Here is a 20,707-nt window from a genome sequence, read left to right on the forward strand (position 1 = left end):
AATCATTTCTGTGAAGAGATGGCAACCCAAGAGATTTGATCCTTGGAAAAGAAGACAGGGAATCCTTATTTTCCAAGAATAAAGATTGAGGCTTATCTTCCTTTCCATTGATTTAGCCTCAATTTTACTTGAGATCTTCTGCTAGCCGATAGTCTTAATTCTTCAGTCTTCAATAGCCTGAGATCTTTCTTCTAGCCGTTAGCCTTGATTCTTCAGTCTTCAATAGCTGTTGAAGATTTTTTATGATCTTCACCTTCCTTAATTGAGATGTAGCCGTTTGAAGTCTGCTTTGATTTAGTTGTCTTTGATTTGATCTCAATTAAGATCTGCCCTGTTTTTCAGCATCCTTGATTGAAGGTCTTCAATTTTCTGCTTGGTAATCTTTCTTGATTAAGCAGCGTGATTTTGTATCTCCATTTTGGATTATTTCCTTTTTGATGATTTGCTAATCCTGAAACGATTTAAATTGTTTATCATTAAAACTTTGCACTAACATATGTTACCTAGCTCAAGAGTCAGCAACTAATCCTTCTTACGATCTCAGAGAGTTTGAGAACATACTTCTCAAGGAATAGGGAATGGAACTAAGTCCAATTCAACAGAGGCAGAACTAATGCGTGCTACTCCACATAAGCCATCCACCATTGTTTGGCTTCACCCTGCAACTGGAAGGTAATAAACTCTACCCTATACTGATTTATGATACCCAATTTGTGTAATCCTTACTCTCTATACATGGAACACTAGAGACTTCCATTTCAGAATACTTAGCCAATGGTTCATGCTCAATTCAATTCATCACAAGTCCCAAAACGAATGAAAGAATGCCTCAGTACCTGAAGCCTTATCCATCCTAGGGTATGAAGTAGTAATAAAATGAGTAACTGGTGCCTGAGTAGCCGACACAGTGGGGGAGGTTGCAGTACCTACCAACCCATTCAGAAATGCTAACACATATTGAACCATTTTCGAAGACATAGGAGGAAGACATGAACCCTCAACCCGTGTTTCCACTTGTAGCCCAACATCCTCCTCGATTTACATCTCAAATTCCTCAGCATGATCTTGTAGTGGGAGAGAGGTTGCTGGCCTTGGCCCAACCACCACCTGAGCTCCATCCCTGGCGGATGTTGCCCTCCCTCTGTGCTTACCCCTACCTCTACCTCTACCTCTTCATCTTACCATCGATTCCGCCACTAAAAGTGGTACTTTAACTCCATTATGTCTAGTATCAACCATTTGCAAATAGAAGAATGAAGAAGGTTAGATACCTATTCGCATCATAAGATACCAAATGGAATCAAGTTATAGCACGTAGGAAGAAAGAAATGAAGTTTTCTAAAGTTTTGTAGCATCCTAAAGAAAAGTACAGACGTCTCCCCACTATGAGTGGCACCCACACTACATATTGGTAGCTAAAAGTCTTGTTAAAATACATATATGTGCCCTTAATTTAACTTGGCCTCACTTGACATTAATGTCTTCCAACTTTGGGTGCGTACAAGTTGACACTTAAACTTGTATAAAGTTGAACTAGTAGACACATGAGTCATACATGACATAATACATGTAGGACGCCGCATAGGACGCAAATTGACGTGTAGGATGCCACGTAGGATGTGTGTGTCTATTTGTTCAACTTTATACATGTTTAAGTGTCTACTTGTGCACACCCAAAGTTTGAGGGCATAACTGTAAGTTGAGGCCAAGTTAAGGGACATATGTATGTGCTATTCCTTAAGTTTTTAACATGTCTAACAAAATTATATGAAAGTACATAATAATTTCTATCATAACATACTTTATACATATGATTAATGTTGATTCAAATTACAATTCCATATCTGAAAATATATAATAACAAAAAAAATGAGAAGATTTTTAAATTAAATATGGTAAAAATATGTTGTTGATATTTCGGTCATAGTTTAGGGGTACTTATGACTTATTCCATTTTTTCTATAAGAGAATTATTCTGGCTCAGCCGCCTGAACATTATTTATGTGAAGAAATTTCCAAGGTTACAAATATGGTAGTGTTGTGATTCAACTTTATCTCCTCATTCTCCCTATTATAGCAAAATCCACCTTGTGAGATAAGAATCCTTCAAAACATTATTGTTTTCCAAGTTTTCAGTTTGTCCTTTCTAATAATGTTGTGGAAAATAAGAAAGTATTTAGCACTTACGTATTGTGTCAAATTATATATGTTTGTCAATCAATTCTTAAAAATGAATAAATTGTGTTATTACGTTTAATATTAAAAGAAAAAGTTTTATATGGTTTTCCTTGTGAGAAAATAAAACAAATAAAAATGTCATTCTCACACGTTACTAAAATTCTTCTCTCTCCCACACGAATCCAAATCCAACATAATTAGGTACATCACTCACTATGAATATCACATGCATTCTTCTACTTAAATTCCATCCATAACTAATAAAGAAGCATAAAAATAAGAAAAATGAAAATAATATCCATGTGGATAAGAAAAATGAAAAATTATGTCTGTGTGTTCTAGCTAAAAAGCTATTATAAGAATAAGATAATATCCATGTGGTTGCGTGTTTAAAAATATATAAATTTGTATTTCTAGGATAAAAGTGGGAACATGTATGTATTGTGAGTTCCACAAGAACAAGAATAGTGTCAGGTCATGAACACTATATATGTACTAGTTTGTTTGTTTTCTATTTCAATGTGATGTTTACTAAGGTTTGTCAAACACCACTTAATTAAATGTCCAATAAGTATTATTAGATTGATCCAAATAATTTTACTTTTGATATCATCTTTACATGTTTTAGTCCATGTGCTAAACATAGATGCATCCTTGGTCATTCATGAAAAAAAGTTTAAGCATGTAAGATTCATGAGATGACTGAATCCAAAATTGAATTATGATAACGTCTATCATAAACCTTAAACCTTCCGTAGGCAAGCCAATCTAGTAACACGCAATAAATAAATTAGAAATAACTAGCATTGAAGTAATAATAAGATCGGGAAGGGCTTCATTATATAGATATGTACAAAATGGTACAAAATATATAATAAGGGCCAAAAAATGACCAAGAAAGACAAATATATAGAAGAACCAAACCCCATGCTACCGATAGAAGAGTGTCTAATGTACATCGGTAATTCTATATATACACAACCAGTCTGTCTAAATAAGATACAAAATATATAGATTGTACAAAAGAGACAAATCAGCAAGTCTTTGAATGTTAAGAGCTCACCACGATCCAAATAGCGATGACCTCGAAAGATTAAGAGTCAACAAGGGTGGCTCGTACTATAGGTGTTGCATCAGAAAAAGATGCAGAATTGTAGTATGAGGACCAAAACATGGGGTACTCAGTAGGCATCATAGACATCATAGCATCAACTATTTCTTCCACTCTAGACATCTTTCACAAGCAATTCTAGAGATCTAAACTAGATAGGAGTTTGCGACCTCGAATCATAAATTAAATCATGAAGAACAGCTTAACCCATATCAAATCAACATTAAATTAATCATTAACAAACACCTACATGCTAATTAAGCATTCAACTACATGAGCACACTCCTAAGATTATGGGGTTTATTTAGCCAAGGATTCTGAAATTTAAGAGAATTTTACCAAAATGTTCTCCATCAATGCTAAATGCTTGAATTTCCAATCTTCTCCAAAACAAAACCCCAAATTCTCAAAGTACTAGCCAAAATTCTACAAAAGTATGGAAGTTTCTAAGTACAAAATATTCAGAAAAGTAAAAGATGTCTTTCTCTCTCCAAAAAGATCAATTTATATGTTTCTAAAATTTGGCAAAAATTGCACTTCGTAGCACACTCGGTGTATTTAGTCGGGCTTGCCGAACTGATTGGTGAGTCACCGATTGCTCCTTTTCATCACCCTTTCACCTTTTAAGTGGAACTCCTGACCTTCGAGATTCAATCGTATTTGGCAGGCTTATTGAGTCCGCAAAGTTGATTCGGCGAGTCGCTGATATCTCTTTTACTCGTCAAGTTGGCTTGAATTTCTGGGCAGACCTCTCTGAAATTTTTGGCGAACTGGGACTCATTTGGTGAATTGGCGAGTGGCTTTGGCGAGCTTAAGCTTGGCCAATTTCTTCACTTTTTCAAATACTTGACTTTTTTTTTTTTTTTTGCTCTCATTTGTCCTCGTTTTATCCCTAAGATCGTGTAGTTGAAATTCAAACAATTGTAAATTAGAAATGGACATAAACAAGCATTCTCTGATTGATTAGTTTCCTACTTGGATACTCTTAAGGATATGTGGTTCTCATCTAGATGCTTGGTGTGCATTGGTTTCCTATTTGGTTTTGACCCACATAGTTCATCCGGAATCTCCTGAAGAAAAACCAAACACGCAAATTTAGCATCAAATACATTTTGGACTTGTAGTAAAAATCAAATCACCAAATTGAGATCATGTTAATCAAAAATTGACCGTGGTCAACTCTAAACTTTAGGAAAATTAGAAATCAAATCATGACCTTAATCATTTTTGAATGTCTTGATATTCGTGTAAAAATAAACTATGTCATAAATCATAATTCAGATCTAGTAAAATCGTCAAAACTCGAATCCGACTTTGTTAAGCTAAAACATCAACTTTGATCAAATTTTTAGAATTAAAAACTCTAAAGTAGCTAGAAATTATTCCCAGAAAGTAGGGGTGTACATGGTCGGGTTGGTTCGAGTTATTCAAATATCAAACCAAACCATTTGTGTCGGATTTTTAAATCTATAAACCAAACCAAACCATTTGTGTCGGATTTTTAAATCTATAAACCAAACCAAACCAATAAAACTCAGGTTTTTCAACCTCGGATTTTTTTGGATTTTTTCGGGTTTTTCGGGTTTTAGGGTTTTTCCGCAAAAGTATTCATACAAACATATAATTTACTTGTACTTCAAATATTTCTTCAGTCCTATCAAAATACAACTATCTAAGGTGTTTCTTAAGAATACAACACAAACAACGATATGATTAATGACACTAAAATATCCAAAAAATAATAATAATAATGAAATCGCGTAAAACAAATATTGCAAATTAACAAGTCATAATGAAAATGATCATAATTTAAAAGTACTAAATCATGCTAAAATAAGTTTAATAAGTATTAGTTACATGACTAAATATTAAAGGAAATTAAAATTAGATTATATACTTTAATTGTCTGAACCAATGTAAAACCAAAGAACAAATATTCAATATTATTGTCATTCTTAGTGTTAAATTGATTTTCTTTTGCATTAGTATTAATTTGATTTTGATTTAAGTTTTATTATAATTAGCAACATCTATGGACTATAATATTTATGGAACCATTCAAGATTCTAAGTTTCAAACTTGAAATAATATATTAAAAGATAAAAACTATGAAAAAGTATAAGAAGTATTTAAAAATTAGGATAAATTACTTATATACACATATTTAATTTCCTTATTCTCTATTTTTCCCTACCTTTTTAAAATATTACATAAATCCCTTCTTTCTCCTAATTTAAAAAACTACCGGATACATAAAAGTCACCAGCCAAACCTACATTCAACACTCCCTTTTCACTCCTATTTTCTTTCCCTAAATTCACTCCAAATTATTAGCAGTTACAAAATTCATATCCAAGTTTGATTTTTAAAAAGTTTAAACTAACCAAACATTAAAAAGGAAATTAAAAAATATTTTTCAAAATATTTAAACTAACCAAAAATAAAATTGAATTAAAAGAGGAGTATTTCCTCTTTAATATGATCCTATACGGCTAAATGGGTTTGTTGAAAATACTTCCTTAATTAACTTTAGGCTGATTTTTTATTAGTTGCATCAATTAACTTGTTAGTCATACCATTTTTTTAGGAATGCAAGGTGGATGCAACTAAGCCTATAGCGCCTAAAATAGGTCACTAGTTTTTGCAATTATATGTGTAATAAATTATTTTTATTACTCATAATAATGTTTGATCGTTACAGTAGTAATAACTCAATTATAGAAATAATAAATTTAGATAAAAAATTGTCGGATACATAATTAATTCCACAATTTTTTTTCTCCCCTTTTCAAGTCATAAATCTCTCCACAATTATCTTACATTAATTAGAATTTTAATGTATCTAGTTAATTTTGTTTCTTAATTAATGTATAATGCCTTTGTTTCAATACTACGATACATTACAATTAGTGTATCATGTTCAAATATTAGTTTTGATACATAACCCTAATTAGTTTTGATACTTGATACAAAACTTCTACCAAATGTATCATTTATCATGTATCTAGGTGTGGTTATATATCTTCTACCTTATTCAAATTTAGAAGGATATGTATCCGTATACAGTACCAAATTATATGCGTGATACATAAACTTTGCGTTATGTATCACACACCAAAAAAATATGCTATTTGGAACATTTATCCCTTCCTTATTTCACTCCACAAATCTCTCCTTATTTTTAGTCACATAATCTTAGTAGTTATTTTCTCATTTACGTTGAAATTCAAAATCATACTCTTTTCCGTAGGTTAAGAATATTTTTTAGTCAAAAAAGTTTTAAAAGGATATTTATGAGTCTTTTACATATTTTTAAAATATTTCAAAATTAATAATAAAATAAAATAAGTGAACTTCGAATTTTTAACACTAAAACATAAATTAGAAAAAAGAAGAAGTAATAGTATTAGTTATTATCTGGTAATAATTAATATAATATTTGTACATTTTTCATAATTTGAGTGGGTTATGAACTCTAACAACTAATCATTCATTGAAACTGATTAGGATTCTTGTATTATAATTTAATCTTCCTGTTGTCTCATAATAATTTTAGTTTCAATTTCACCAAAATTTCATACGATTTAATATTTTCCTTTTTTTTTGTGTTTTTCATAATCAAATTTCTTTAACGGATTGTGTTTGTTCATGTATCTAATTGATAACTTAATTCTTATTTATTGTGATACATTGATAGATACACTTTATTTCAACTTACATACATCCTTCTTTCACAACCTTATTGTATCAAATACATTATTATCAACTACAAAATGATACATTATGTAAGTTATACATATCTTTCAAGGCAAACAATACAATACTTATCAATTTACATAAGATACATAATAGTAATGTATCATGCACTAATTTTTTAGATATGATACGTAAATTTGAATTTGTACTAAATGTATCAATTCACAGCAACTACCACACGGTAATGTATAGATCTCAAATCTAACATCTTATGGGCAACAATTACTTATTTAATGTATCTAGCATAAATACAATAGTTATCAATTTAAACGAGATACATAAATAGTAATGTATCATGCACTAATTTTTTACATATGATACGTAAATTTGAATTTATTCTACATGTATCAATTACATAGCAACTACCACACAGTAATGCATCATCTTAAATCTAACATCTTATGGGTAACAATTATTTATTTAATGTATCTGGTATAAATACAATACCTGTCAATTTAAACAAGATACATAAATAGTAAAATGCTAAGTAGCAAAGATATTCATGATGTATCTTCTCAATTTTTTCGACAATTTGAATCAAAATTGAAAGGATCTTCAATAAACTAGGAGGAGAATTTTGAATCTCAAAATTTTCAACAATTTTGAATCAAAATTGAAAGAATCTTCGCTGAACTGAGAGAAGAAAGAATCTTGAATCTCAAAATTTTTGATAATCTTGAATCAAAATTGAAAGGATCTTCGATGAACTTGAAGATTCAAAAGGATATCGTTTGTCCAACAACAATTCCATCACTTTTTTATCCTTCATAACTCACCTTGCTTACCCAAAATTTCCACAAAAATTTTTGAATCAAATCTGAAAGATTTCTTCGTTGAACGGGGCAAGCAATTTAAAATTTTGAATTTCTTTGTTCTATTAGGATTTTTCTGAAGCAAAAGAGAAACTTGATGTTCTTACCAATTCCATCGAACAAATCAAAGACGGACTAGAGAAATGGAAGGTTGAGTGGGAGGAAAAGGAGTTTCATCTAATGTGTTGCATGAATAAAACTGAAGAAGAAAATTCATTAATGGAAAAAGAAATCAACCAGTTATTAAATCTGCTCAAAGATAACGAGGATCCAGCAAATAAAAGCGTAATTTATGGGATTTAATTAATTTTCAGATTTTATTCCCTTTTTAGCACAACAGAAAGATTTTTCTTGTATAAGAATTAATGTATTCGAATGGTGAATTAATGTATCCTGATGATGACTTATGTATCCGGAAGGTACAAATTTTAAGGGATTATTGTAATTAAAAAAAAAGTAAGGATAGGATGTAATTTACACTTTATACTATGGGATTCATGTAAGTTATGCTAATAATAATGACTTTTAGATTATTATAACTTATAAGTAATAAAAAAAATAGCTTATTAATTAAAAATAAATAAGATTCTTCATATATATATATATATATATATATATATATATATATATAATTAGCAATTCAAGATTATTTTAGTAATTCAATTTTTAACTTTGTTGCTTATGCAATATTATTAGTAATAAATTGTGTTTCTTTAACAAAATATTGTTTTCCTTCGTAACCTCCAAGTATACTTGTGCAATGCATGGATAATACCCCATAATCCATCCATGCTAAGTATTCCCTTTGGTCATCATAATCATACTTACCATCTCATGATCTCATCCTTAGCTTAATTCTCGTAAACAAGGGAACCTTCACCTTTAGTCAACATATCAAGGATGACAACTATAGCAACAATCCAAGCTAAGCATACAACATATAAGAGAACACTTAATAAGTAGTTTCAAGTCATACTTGTGTGATGCATGGATAAGACCCCATAATCCTACCCATACTAAGTACCACTTTAGGCTATCATACTTAAATGATTACTATTCATTATTTCTAGACTACCAAGGAATAACACCCTATTAGGCTAGACCAAGCTACCAAAGGAATAGCACCATACTATGCTAGACCATGCTACCATGGAAGGCATACTATCATGCAAGTCCAAGCTATACAAGGAAGGGTATTACAAGTGTTCCATCCTAGCTACCATGAAATGGTCTTGGACCAACTAAGTCATGCTACCTTGCTAGCATTATATGATTTTGTTACCTGCGAGAAAAGATTAAACCAATAGATAAAACTTAGCATAAAGAAAATGAAATGATGAAATGCAAATATTAAGAAAGAAATTCAAATGTGGATAAAACTCCATGGTGGATTATCGACTCTATAGAAAGAATGCAGAGCATGTGAAAAGATAGGGATAAATAATATTAAAAGTGGAAGGTACAATGAACAATAGTTCGGAGAAGATGTAAAAGCTTTTAACATATAATAATAATTAAGAAAAATTATGTAATTAAAATATTATGATTTTATCAAATATTTAATAAAAAATTAATTTGGTGGAGGGAAATATTGTAATTCAACTTTGCATATTAGAGTTTTCCACTTTTAATAGTAGGATTAGCTGGACACGTACGTATATCCCATATTATATGCTTGCATAATATATGTCTATATTTATAAATTTATGTATAATTTTTTTTTAAAAAACTTTTGATTGCAATATAAATTGAAAAACATGTATAAGATAAGAAATCAAAACAGATACCCAAAAATTTCAAACTATAAGCATAATAAGAATATGTATTTTCGGAAAATGCATAAGTATCCCCCCAGTCTATTCCCAAAATCCTTGAGACACACCTAACCTTTGCTAAGGTCCTATTACCCCCCCCCCCCCCCGAACTTATTTTTTAATTAATTTCTACCCCTTTTTGGCCTACGTGGCACTATCCTTGAAAAAATTGTCAACACGCGCTAGGCCCACAAGATAGTGCCACGTAGGCTGAAAAGGGGTAGAAAATTATATATAAAATAATTTTTTTTTGGGGGGGGGGGGGGTAATAGGACCTTAGTAAAGGTTAGGTGTGTCTCAAGGATTTTCGGCATAGGATGGGGGGAGGGGGGTACTTATACATTTTCTCTATGTATTTCTAATGAGTTTAATCAATCATACCTCACAATAATCCCTGCAATTAATTGAGAAACTTTCAATCTATACACCAACATTCAATAGTATATATATAAAGAAAACTTGAAATGCATAACAATAATTATATCTATATTTTTTAAAACACTATAAAGTCAATTTTCCTTTTTGCATTATAATATGGATTGCACACAACTTCTATTAAAAAAAGGAAAGACAAAATTAGGAAATATAGAATCAATAAATTGGAAAGAAAAATGTAAAATTGTAATAAGAGGAAGAGAAGAAAAAATCAGTAGAATATATTTAACTAAACATAAATAAGGAAGTATGTTGAGTAAAAGAAGAGTAATGCAAAAGTGTGAGCTGATATATGGAGGAAATTGACAAATATAATAATCTGTATTGAATAATGAGAAGCCAACTCTTCGATTTCTACAAATTTTTTATAACTACGGCTCAAGATAATATAATTTATTAATTTAATAAATGACATAAATAAATATTATACATTGTACGTATATATGTGTAGTTAATTGGGTAGTGAAAAAGACTCTTTTTGAAATTATTTTTATTTCTTTAAAGTATTTTTTGTCACGCCCCGAGCCTACACCTTGGACGTGGCCGACACTCGAAAATCATTGTTGGCCCTAAGTGAACACTTGGCCTAGCTTACTTACTCAGCGAAAGACTTTACTCAATATACTTTAAAAAAATAAACTGAACTGCTCAATAATAACTTAGAATGTAAAAAATAACATTCACTGCCAAAGTGGCAACTCAAGTCTCAACTTAACTGAAAAGGGAAAGTAAAGACTCATGAACTAACATCAACTAACTCTGTCTATGAAGCCTCTAAACAATTGAGATGGACGTCAAGACAAGACCCACGACATCCTAATGAACTAAAATACTGAAAGCAGTAAAAAGGATCCTTCGGAAACCTAGAAGGCTCACCAACTGACTCTGAGTGCTCAACTGGATCAACGAGGGGCTGGATGTTGATTTTGGTTACCTGTGTATGCATGCATCATAAGAAGATGCAGGCCAACTGGCATCAGTACATTGAATGTACGAGTATGTGAGGGGAATTCTAAAACAAGACATAAGCTTGAAAGGAATTGAAAAACTTCCCTGGCTCAACTCAACTCGACTGAACTGAACTAATTTCAATATAAACCAGTGTAAATAAAAGCAGTATAAAGTACAAATTTAAAACATGGTTTTCAACTCTGTGTATTTAGAAATACAATAATAACTCTGTATGTATGCAAAGTTACAATATGAACTCTGTTTGTATATGAAAATACAAATATTTTTGCTGTATATAAAAATACAAAATACTGTTGTGGGAGTTTCTCTAACCGACAACCACCAATTAAGAGTTATCGTGATGATACAACGTTTTACCTCACGTTGCCAAGGCCGTCCTATACCTTGTCAGGGGTATAAAACCTGAACTACTAAGTGGATCCATTAGTCTTATGCTAAAAAAGCACTAAAGGAATTATCTAAAAAGTATGACCATTTTCTACCCATGATGGCTACATGGTTTATGACGGTTCGGAGTTTTTTTAACTCTCCCCTATATCGGTGCTCAATACTACTCCCAAAATATACTAGCTCTTTATGTTTAAAAACATAACTTCTTTCTGTGGTTTGAGATAATTGCTCAAAACTTAGCTCAAAGGCTATATCGAAAATCTCAGTTTCCTCTCTTGCTTAATTGTGAAAGCATTTACTCTTTACTGAAAACTAGCTCAAAGGCTCTTTTTGGAAATCAAAGTTTCCTTTCTTGCTCAAATGTGAAAACATTTACTCTTTAATTGAAAACTAGCTCAAAGGCTCTTTTGGAAATCAAGGTTTCCTTTCTTCTTTAAATGTGAAAAACATTTACTCTTTAGGAATGCATAGTCCCGATATACTCTTTTGAAGAAATGAACTTCAAAATTTACTCTTTACTCAACTCAAAACTCAAGTCTTAAAACAAAGTTAAAATGTTTTTAAAAGACTTTTGGAAAACTCTAAGAACTTCTCTTGACTTGACTCTTAACTTCTCTTGACTTGGATCTTAACTTCTCTCGACTTGGTTCTTAACTTCTCTTGACTTGACTCTTAACTTTCCTTGAATTGAATTATGGATTCAAGGATTGTGATTTGTGATAGGGAAGATCTCATGATGTTTAGGAGTGATTTTAGATAGCTAAACATGAGAAAAGATCAAGAAATCACTGCCTGGAAATTGGTCCGCGATGTGGAGGTGTATTTAAATTTTTGGTCGCGAAAATAATTTTTGAGGCAGAACGGTCCGTGACCGCTCTGTGACGCGAGGAAGGATTTTCCAAATCAGAGGAACAGGTCTACGACGCGGACTTGGTACCCAGATTCTGCCGACTTGTTCCTTTTTCGTTTTCTAGCCCCAATTCGCCTAAACTCGGTTCTTTTTCTCTATATCTCTTTAAATTCAGGTACCCACAACATATACACAAGAATCTAACTCAAAGCAACTCTAATAATTGAACTTAAACTCTCAAGAACTCCTCAATCTCATCCCAAATTCAAGAACGAAAGCAATTCAAGAATACAACTCAAGAACATCAAATTCCCAATCTTTTTTAGGACGAAATTACACTGAATAAAACATGTTTGGTGTGTGAGTGAACGAACCCAACGTTGTGTGGACTCACATACCTCAAGGGATCACCCCTTGACGAAATCCACGAGCCTAGTTTCAAGAACTTGACGATTCCTTGCTCCTTCTCCTCTTCTTTTATCTTCTCTCATAATCCTACCTTGTTTCTCAAAAGCATAAACTGAATCCAATCAGTTTAGACCCCAACTTAATTAACAAAAATGAAATTAATTAATTGGGTGGTGAAAAGACCATAATGTCCTTCTAAAATCCGGATTGGACTTTCCTTATCCAAACAACCCAACTTTCAATGGGCATATCTCACTCATACGAACTCGGAATTGCGCAAACTCAGCGGCGTTGGAAAGATTATTCCAAGATCTTTCCTATGATATCTGGAAACACACCTAATTCATTCTGAGCTAGGAGTTATGATTGTTTGAAGTTGACCAAAAACTCAAACTTAACTTAACCATTTTTTCAGATTTTTATTATTTCCAAAAATCACTCTTTCTAATTCTAGCTTTTGTTAGTTCTTTCAATTTGCGAGATGTTATATTTTTGAACTTATAATATTAGTGCTATAGAAAATCATATAAAGTCATAAGCTACTGCAAGTTTTTAGAGTAATTATTTTATTAAATTATATACCTATTATTTATTTTTAATTATTTATAATCATTCTGGAAATGTAGAAACTAATTTTGGAAAGCTTGAAAAATGAGAGAAATTATTATTTCCTATCATTATTTTAGGTATTATTAACATTTAGTATGACAACATTTAAAAATTAGTCTCCTTTAAATGTTCATTGTTTTTAAATTAACGTAGCGAAGAATTTGATATGTTTTGACGTTTTGTTTATCTAAACATGTAGAATTTTGTTTTGAACCTGAAACATGTTATTAAGCATTGGGTGAATGTTATAATTTTATTTTTACTATTTAATTAATTAAATAATTTATAACCTTTTAATATAATGAAGGATATATATATTATGATGATATGATATGATGATTAAATTAAATATACATATAGATTATAGATGATAAATATTATTAAATTAGATTTTTTAATTAGGAATTAATCTAAGGAAGTGAAAAATTCTTTGACATTTTTATTAAAATGATACAATTTAATATTTAAATTAAATAATTAAATGTTTTTATAACATTTTAATTTATAGTAGGGATACAATTATAATTCAACTTTTAACTCTTTTTGTTTATATATATGATGATTAAATTAAATATACATATAGATTATAAATGATAAATATTATTAAATTAGATATTTTAATTAGGAATTAATCTAAGGAAGCGCAAAAGTCATTTTGTTTGTATATATGTGTAACATCCGACAATTTAAAAATGAATATGAAGAAGCTTGAAATTTGGAAATAGTCATTTTTGGAAAAATTTAAAATCTGGAAAATTTGGCTAAGTGTGGAAATCAGTGAGTTTTTGGCCAACTTTGAGCAGTCATAACTCCTAGATCAGGATGATTTAGGAGTAGTTCCAGTTATGGTTTCGAAGCTTGTGGAACGATCTTTCCAACGCCACTGAGTTTGCTCGATTCCGAGTTCGTATGAGCGAGTTATGATCTTTGAAAGTTGGGCAGTTGGCAGGGATTCCGTTCCGGAAATTTAAGGGCATTTTGGTCTTTTCACAAATAATTTATTTTGAGCTTATATTGTTGTATTAGGCTGATATTTGGATCATTTTGTCCCATTTTGAAAGAGAAAGAGTTAGGGTTCAAGAGAAGAAGAAGAGAAGAAGGAGAAGAAGAAGAGAAGAAAGAGGAGATCAACAAGATTTGTCAAGATCATTGTGGATTTTCGTCGGGGGTGATCCCTATCAAGGTATGTGAGTCTTTAGTGTGGGTTTATCCTTTCCCCCCACATACCAAGCTCGTTTTTATGATTTGAGAAGAGATCGGATTTGTTGTTGAAGTTGTTGAAGTTGTTAGTTGTTGTTGATGTTGTTAGTTGTGTTGTTGAAGTTATTGTTGGTTGTGGGACAGGATTGGGCTGTGTATTTGAGTTGTGACCTATTGTATATTGAGGGATTTTATGATCCTTAGTGTTGGTTGGTTCATACCCCCACACACCAACTCGTTTTTAATTCCAAGAGAAGATTTATTGGTTGTTGAAGTTGTAGTGGTGTTGTGTTGAAGTTCTTGCTGATTTAGTACAGATTTCTGGCTGTGATTTTTGAGTTGAATCTATTGTATAATAAGGGTCTTTATGATTCTAAGTGTTGCTGCTGAAACCTTGAGGTTGAGAGGGTTTAGAATTGGAAAGAAACAAGGGGAAAAAGTCGGATTTTTGGGGAAAAAGGGGCTGGGCTGTTGCACCTCTCCTAGTGCCAAGGACACCAATCCTTCCCTTTCATTCACCATTTCTTTTTTTATACATGTTCCTAGGTATTATACCTATGTTTCCTAGTTGTTTCCAACACTCCAAGGTACTTCCAAAAGTCAAGTAAAACTACAAGTCAAGTGAAGTTAGTTTCCAAGTCAAGTGAAGTTAGTTTCCAATTCAAGTGAAGTTAGTTTCCAAGTCAAGTGAAGTCAAGCTTAGAAGTAAGTAAGTCAAAGCAAGTCTTTAAGGTTTTCCAAGAGTCTTCATTGAGCGTTTTAACTTCATTCTAAGGCTCAAGTTCCAAGTTAAGTATTGAGTTTCAAGTCAAGTCAAAAGTTAAGAGTTTCATGTTAAGTTAAGAGTTTCACATCAAGCCAAGAGTTCAAGTAAAGTAAAGAGTTTAAAGTTGAGTTCTTTTCTCAAAGTTATTAGGGAACTATGTATTCCCAAAGAAGTTTTAAAGAAATGTTTTTACATTTAAACAAGGTTGGAAACTGAGATTTCCAAAAAGCCTTCGGGCTAGTTTTTGAGTAATTATCTCATATCAGCAGGAAGAAATATGTTTTAAAAACATAAGAGCCAGTACATTTTTGGGAGTAGTATCGAGCACCGAATTGGGGGAGCGTTCAAAGAACCCACAGCCCCCATAGAACCATGTTAGCCACCATGGGTAGAAAAGGATCATACTTTTTAGATGAATCCTTTTCAGATTAGACTAGTGGATCCATTAGGCAGTTCAGGTCTTATACCTTTGGCCGGGTATAAGATGCTCTGGCAGCGTGAGGTCGATCGCTGTATCATCACTATAGCTCTTATGTGATGGTTGTCGGTTAGAGAAACTCCCACAGCAGTTATTGTATTTTTCATACACAGAGATTATTGTATTTTTTATATACATCAGTTCATTGTATTTTTATACACATTTCAGGCTTATTGTATCCTTGTATACACACAGAGTTCATAGCATGGTTTAAGCAATCTTTCTTTATATCGCATTTGTTTTAAATTGCCTTATATTGAAAGAAGTCAGTCAGGTTGAGTTAAGTTGAGCCAGGTAAGCTATTCAGTTTCTTCCAGTTTTCCTTCTAGCCTTTGTTGCTTAGTTTTCCAGCTTGCATACTCGTACATTCCATGTACTGATGCCAGTTGGCCTGCATCGTTTGATGATGCAGATTCAGGTACCCCGGATCAGCATCCTGCACGTCGTTGATCCAGCTGAGCACTCCAGAGTCAGTGGTGAGCCTCCTTGCATTCCGGAGGACTCAATTATTTTGTGTTCTTAGTTTTTGTTTTATTAGGATGTTGCGGGGTCTGTCCCAACATCCATCTCAGTATTTTAGAGGCTTCATAGACAGACAGTCAGTCAGTTAGTTTTGAGTCTCTCATCTATATATATATGTAAATATTCTATTTTGAGATTCGAGTTGCCTTTATGGCCATATTTTATAAGTTAAGTTGTTTTGTAATATTGCATTGCATTGAGTTATTCTGTTGAGGTTTCCGCTGAGTTAAGAAAGCCAGGCCAAGGGTTCGCTTGGGGCTAGAAATGGTCTCCGGGTGCCGGTCCCACCCAGGGTGTAGGCTCGGGGCGTGACAATATGATGATATGATATGATGATTAAATTAAATATACATATAGATTATAAATGATAAATATTATTAAATTAGATATTTTAATGAGGAATTAATTTAAGGAAGTGCAAAAGTCATTAACATTTTAATTAAAATTATACTATTTAAAATTAAATAATTAAATATTTTTATAACATTTTAATTTATAATAGGGATAAAATCGTAATTCAACTTTTAATTTTTTTTTTGTTCCCACTTATAGTAATATGGTGATGATGATGATGATGATGATGACTAGATCTGAGAACGTGCATTGCATGTTTATCCCAAAATACTTCATATAAATTTTGTATTGCAAAGTTCATCATTGTTTCGATAGGAACTACATATATCTTCCTAATTTTAAAAAAAAGTTTTAACTATAAAATTGACTAAAAGTGCATAAAGTGAAATAACTAACTATTGCACAAATTCAAATTCAAATGAGGATACTAAAATACCACATGATAGACTAATATATACAAAGCAACAAACCATGGTAAATTCTCAATAATTATAACAACACAACAATAGAAAGTTGTACAATAACAACAGACAAGAAACATAAAGGTTAAACTAAACAAATAAAAAGAGACAAGAGAAGAGAGCATATATATTTTCTCATATTTTTTTTCATTTGATTTAAGTGGGAACATTATTGTGTCAAATGTCACTATTTATAGGATAGCATTGAGGAACACAAAGAGTTGTCATAAATATATTATTGATCCATTTGAAATTACCGATGAGAGATGAGAGTAAAAAACATAATGAATATAATTAGTGGGTGTTACATACATTTACACAATGATGAGTTAGTGGTAATTTATGTATATTAATATGATGATTTACTATTTAATTTATCAAACAATTTATAACATTTAAATGTAATGTAGAAATAAAATTGTAATCTAAGGATAAAATATATAAACGAATTCAAATATATTAAATGTGTAATGCAAAATCATTATGACTAATTATTAAAAAATTCATAGTAACTATGATTATGAAAAATCATCACTATTACTACGTGAAAGATGTAAATATTACTGATTTGTTCTTGCTAATAATTACTTGCAATTTAATAATGTGTATTGAATTGTAAGTCTTGGAAATAGGAGTATTAATTACAATAATACGAACAGTCAAAATTCATTGAATTCCAAAATAAATATTAAATGAAAAATAATATTTTAAATAATTTCAAGAAAATAAATTAATACCTAAAGGATATTTTCGTAATTCAACTTTTGACTTAAATTCTTCCCACATTTATATAAATATAAATATAAAAAAAAATAAAAAAAAAATATATATATATATAAGAGAACCTTAAGCCTACCTACTTGGCGCTACCACAAACTAGAATTTCCTTTTAATTTATTTATTTCCAAAAATATCCTTCTTCTTTCATGAAAAGTTGTGACATTTATGAAAAGTTGTGACTTTTATGAAAAGTTGCGACTTTAATGAAGAGTTGCGACTTTTGTAAAAAGTTGTGACTTTCATGAAAGGTTGTGCCCTTTCCAAAGGGTTGCAACATTTCCAAACAATTGTAACATTTACGATAAGGCACAACAAACAATTATTCACACAACTCTTTGTTGTCTATAAATAGAGGGATTTCCTCTCATTTTAAAATAACAAAAATTCTGAAACTCTTCTTCTTCTTCTTCTTCACAATTAAATATTTGTGTACTTTGCTCCTGTTGAGTGGCTCACTGACATCATTGCTTATGTTACAGATTCTGGTATATATTTTTATAGTCATTGATTTATGCTTATGTTATTAAGGATAAATGATAAGATGTAATAATTTTTATTTCCCTTTACATTATGAATGTTTGTTACTACGTAAGTTTGTATGTAAGAGAATATAGTGTTTTAGTTTTAATTTCTAATAGCTTGAAGTATTATTTTATAAATTTTATGCTATTAAAGTAATTTTACTAGTTTCCATATAAAGTAAAATCAAACAATTTCTCATTTCACACGTTGAGTTATAATATAAACATGTGGTTTACTACTTTACTTATTTTTCATCATTCTTTCTGTGTTTTGAATAGCTGCAGCAATTTCTGTCTCTACGAAGGATAGATCTACGTCACTCCTACAGGCTGAAGAGAACACCAGATTTCAAGGGGATGCCAAATTTGGAGTATTTGAATCTAGAGCAATGTACGAGTCTTGAAGAAGTTCATCCTTCCCTCAAGGATTGCAAAAAACTCATTGAGTTAAATTTGTCTTATTGTACAAAACTTGAGAGGTTTCCATATGTTAATGTGGAATCTCTTGAATCTTTGGATCTAAGATCCTGCTCTATTTTAGAGAAATTTCCAGAAATCCATGGAAGGATAAAGCAGGGAACTGCCATAAAGTTGGAGGTGTTGGGGTGCTCAAAACTTGAAAGCTTGCCAGAAGAGATAGGTGATTTAGAAAACTTGGAGAAGCTTGATGCCAGAGATACTCTAATCTCACGTCCTCCGTCTTCCATCGTCCGGTTGAACAAGCTTAAAAGTTTGAGTTTTCGACTTTGTGATTATGGAGTGTTCTTTGTGTTCCCTCTGGTGAATAAAGGGTTACTCTCATTGGAATCTCTGAATCTCAGCTACTGCAATATAATAGATGGAGGACTTCCGGAAGACATTGGATCCTTATCCTCTTTGAAACACTTGTATCTCTGTGGAAATAATTTTGAGCATTTGCCTCAAAGCATATCCAAACTTGGTGCTCTTGAATACTTGGACTTATCAGATTGCAAGAGACTTACACAGCAGCCAGAAGACATTGAATATTTATCCTCTTTGAAAAAGTTGTATCTCAATGGAAATAATTGTGAGCATTTGCCTCAAAGCATATCCAAACTTGGTGCTCTTGAATACTTAAACTTATCAGATTGCAAGAGACTTACACAGCTGCCTGAAGACATTGGATGTTTATCCTCTTTGAAAAAGTTGTATCTCAAGGGAAATAATTTTGAGTATTTGCCTCGTAGCATAGCCCAACTTGGTGCTCTTGAATACTTGGACTTATCAGATTTCAAGAAGCTTACACAGCTGCCAGAAGACATTGGATCCTTATCCTCTTTAGAAGTGTTGAATCTCAATGGAAATAATTTTGAGCATTTGCCTCGTAGCATATTCGAACTTGGTGCTCTTGAATACTTGGACTTATCAGATTGCAAGAGACTTACACAGCTGCCAGAAGACATTGGATGTTTATCCTCTTTGAAATACTTGAATCTCAAGGGAAATAATTTTGAGCATTTGCCTCAGAGCATATCCGGACTTGGTGCTCTTTGATCTTTGAACTTATCAGATTGCAAGAGGCTTACACAGCTGCCAGAATTTCCACAGCAATTAGACAAAAGAGATGCAGATTGGAGCAATGATTTGATCTGTAATTCATTGTTTCAGAATATCTCATCATTGCAGCATGACATCTGTTCTTCAGATTCCTTGTCACTAAGAGTGTTTGTGAGTTTGAAGGTGGATATCCCAAGTTGGTTCAACTATCAGGGAATGCCTAAGAATTGGTATGTAAGTGATAACTTCTTGGGATTTGTTGTATGTTATTCTGGCAAACGAATTGATTGCATCACAGCTCATTTGATTCCCTTATCATGTGATGGTGGGATGTCGTCGATGACCCACGAATTTGCCTTATCCAACAATTCACTATATTCTTATGAATGTGATATTAATTTTTTGTTGGTACCTCTTGGTGGCTTATGGGATGCATCTAATGCAAATGGAAAAACACCAAATGACTATGGGTGCATTAAGTTAGATTTTATTGGTTATGTAGATTTTATTGGAGAAACAGATGATGATTTTGGAGAAAAGCAGAAATTTGGAGTTCGTTTGTTGTATAAAAATGAATCTGAGCTTTGCATTGGGATAAGGAAGAGAAGATATGAAGAAGAGGCCAGTTGCTCCTCTTCTAAGAAACAAAGGCAACTCTTGCAGTTCTTTCCCACAAGCCCGGGATTATAGATTAAATATTGGTAAAATGTTACGTTCTTTTTCTTTGGTAAAAAACAAAGGTTACATATCAGTATCAGCAATGAGTTTGGGG

The 20,707-nt window shown here is 31.8% G+C and overlaps 3 protein-coding genes across 5 annotated transcripts in view; 2 read left to right on the top strand and 1 right to left on the bottom strand.

Annotated features, from left to right (window-relative positions):
- LOC125839081 (actin-depolymerizing factor 10-like) overlaps positions 1-20,707 on the bottom strand; it is an 858,671-nt gene that overhangs the window by 618,867 nt on the left and 219,097 nt on the right. The window lies entirely within an intron of this gene.
- The window catches only part of LOC125839078 (peroxisomal membrane protein 11C-like), a 485,045-nt gene that overhangs the window by 179,819 nt on the left and 284,519 nt on the right, over positions 1-20,707 (top strand). The window lies entirely within an intron of this gene.
- On the top strand, positions 990-20,625 carry LOC125839040 (TMV resistance protein N-like). The gene is made up of 3 exons (XM_049518026.1): positions 990-1,205; positions 18,697-19,846; positions 19,949-20,625. Exons 1-3 carry the CDS (start codon positions 990-992, stop codon positions 20,623-20,625), a joined length of 2,043 nt encoding a protein of 680 aa, XP_049373983.1.

This window comes from Solanum verrucosum, unplaced genomic scaffold, assembly GCF_900185275.1.
Source record: "Solanum verrucosum unplaced genomic scaffold, falcon-dt-bn FXZP01000163.1, whole genome shotgun sequence".
NCBI classification, from domain to species: domain Eukaryota; kingdom Viridiplantae; phylum Streptophyta; class Magnoliopsida; order Solanales; family Solanaceae; genus Solanum; species Solanum verrucosum.

What these genes read in the sequence shown, in the direction of transcription:
- LOC125839040 (XM_049518026.1), top strand. Translation starts at nt 990, where the DNA reads ATGAACCCTCAACCCGTGTTTCCACTTGTAGCCCAACATCCTCCTCGA. An exon ending in CGATTCCGCCACTAAAAGTG is followed by an intron (nt 1,206 to 18,696) that starts GTACTTTAACTC and finishes TGTTTTGAATAG; the next exon opens with CTGCAGCAATTTCTGTCTCT. An exon ending in GCTGCCAGAAGACATTGGAT is followed by an intron (nt 19,847 to 19,948) that starts GTTTATCCTCTT and finishes TGAACTTATCAG; the next exon opens with ATTGCAAGAGGCTTACACAG.